This window comes from Clupea harengus, chromosome 15 (genome assembly GCF_900700415.2).
Source record: "Clupea harengus chromosome 15, Ch_v2.0.2, whole genome shotgun sequence".
Taxonomy (NCBI): domain Eukaryota; kingdom Metazoa; phylum Chordata; class Actinopteri; order Clupeiformes; family Clupeidae; genus Clupea; species Clupea harengus.
Genome location: NC_045166.1, coordinates 28,271,063 through 28,272,968, shown reverse-complemented (window position 1 = coordinate 28,272,968; position 1,906 = coordinate 28,271,063). Strand labels below are relative to the sequence as shown.

At 40.3% G+C, this 1,906-nt stretch overlaps 1 protein-coding gene across 2 annotated transcripts in view; it reads left to right on the top strand.

The window, feature by feature from the left end:
* serac1 (serine active site containing 1) overlaps window positions 1–1,138 on the top strand; it is a 23,702-nt gene extending 22,564 nt beyond the window's left edge. For both annotated transcript variants that reach the window (XM_042709942.1, XM_031581887.2), the window contains exon 17: window positions 848–1,138. In XM_042709942.1, coding sequence (XP_042565876.1) covers window positions 848–1,017 — 170 coding nt within the window. In that variant the 3' untranslated portion in view covers window positions 1,018–1,138. The remainder of the gene's footprint in view (window positions 1–847) is intronic.
* The last annotated feature ends 768 nt before the right edge of the window (window positions 1,139–1,906 follow it).

The following is a 1,906-nucleotide window of genomic DNA, read 5'->3' as shown; positions in this document are numbered from 1 at the left end:
TCTATGTTAAAACAATGTCTTTCGTATCTTAGTTCTGTGTTCTGTGTTCTATGTTAAAACAATGCCTTTCATATCTTAGTTCTGTGTTCTGTGTTCCATGTTAAAACAATGCCTTTCGTATCTTAGTTCTGTGTTCTGTATTCTATGTTAAAACAATGTCTTTCGTATCTTAGTTCTGTGTTCTGTGTTCTATGTTAAAACAATGCCTTTCATATCTTAGTTCTGTGTTCTGTGTTCTATGTTAAAACAATGCCTTTCGTATCTTAGTTCTGTGTTCTGTGTTCTATGTTAAAACAATGCCTTTCGTATCTTAGTTCTGTGTTCTGTATTCCATGTTAAAACAATGCCTTTCATATCTTAGTTCTGTGTTCTGTGTTCTATGTTAAAACAATGCCTTTCGTATCTTAGTTCTGTGTTCTGTGTTCTATGTTAAAACAATGCCTTTCGTATCTTAGTTCTGTGTTCTGTGTTCTGTTAAAACAATGCCTTTCGTATCTTAGTTCTGTGTTCTGTATTCTATGTTAAAACAATGCCTTTCGTATCTTAGTTCACGTCACTAAATGACACAATGCCTTTTCGTATCTTAGTTCTGTGTTCTGTATTCTATGTTAAAACAATGTCTTTCGTATCTTAGTTCTGTGTTCTGTGTTCTATGTTAAAACAATGTCTTTCGTATCTTAGTTCTGTGTTCTGTGTTCTATGTTAAAACAATGTCTTTCGTATCTTAGTTCACGTCACTAAATGACACAATGTCTTTCGTATCTTAGTTCTGTATTCTATGTTAAAACAATGCCTTTCGTATCTTAGTTCACGTCACTAAATGACATTTCCCTTTGTGTCCCGGCAGATCTGGGCATCGGAGAACTGATCCAAGTGGATGTTGATCATCTGAACATCTGCAAACCTGAGAAGAAGGACTCCTTCCTCTACAGGCGCAGTCTCCAGTTCATTCAGGACGCTCTTGCCAAGCACGTCACGCACGTCACGCAGTCTACAGTTCATTCAGGACGCTCTTGACAAGCACGTCACGCAGTCTACAGTTCATTCAGGACGCTCTTGACAAACACGTCACACAATAAATATGAAGGAGTTTGCTCCAGGAGGACACGTCACACACGTCACACAATAAGGATCAATGAGTTTGCTTCAAGAGGACACATCACACACGTCACACACATCACACAATAAGGATCAATGAGTTTGCTCCAGGAGGACACGTCACACACACGTCACACACGTCACACAATAAGGATCAATGAGACACGTCACACACGTCACACAATAAGGATCAGTGAGTTTGCTCCAGGACGACACGTCACACACGTCACACAATAAGGATCAATGAGACACGTCACACACGTCACACAATAAGGATCAGTGAGTTTGCTCCAGGACGACACGTCACACATAAAAGGACCTAATGGAATCTTCACTTCCGGATTCGCACTTACCACTAGACAATACACTCACTCACACACACACACACACACACACTTACCACTAGACAATACACACACACACACACACTTACCACTAGACAATACACTCACTCACACACACACACACACACACACACACACACCACTAGAAAATACATTTCACACACACTTACCACTAGACAATACACTCACACACACACACACACACACACACACTTACCACTAGACAATACACTTCACAGAAGATAAAGGAAAAAGAAGCAACTATTTTGTTTATGGCTTGATCAATGACAGAATAACACAAAGCTAATATTAAAGGACAGTGGCTAACCCCAGGGGTCATATACCTAACCCAGGGGTCATAGGTCATATACCTAACCCTAACCCCAGGGGTCATAGGTCATACACCTAACCCTAACCCCAGGTCATCTACCAGCCTTTAGCATTCACCCTCATGTTTACAGAAC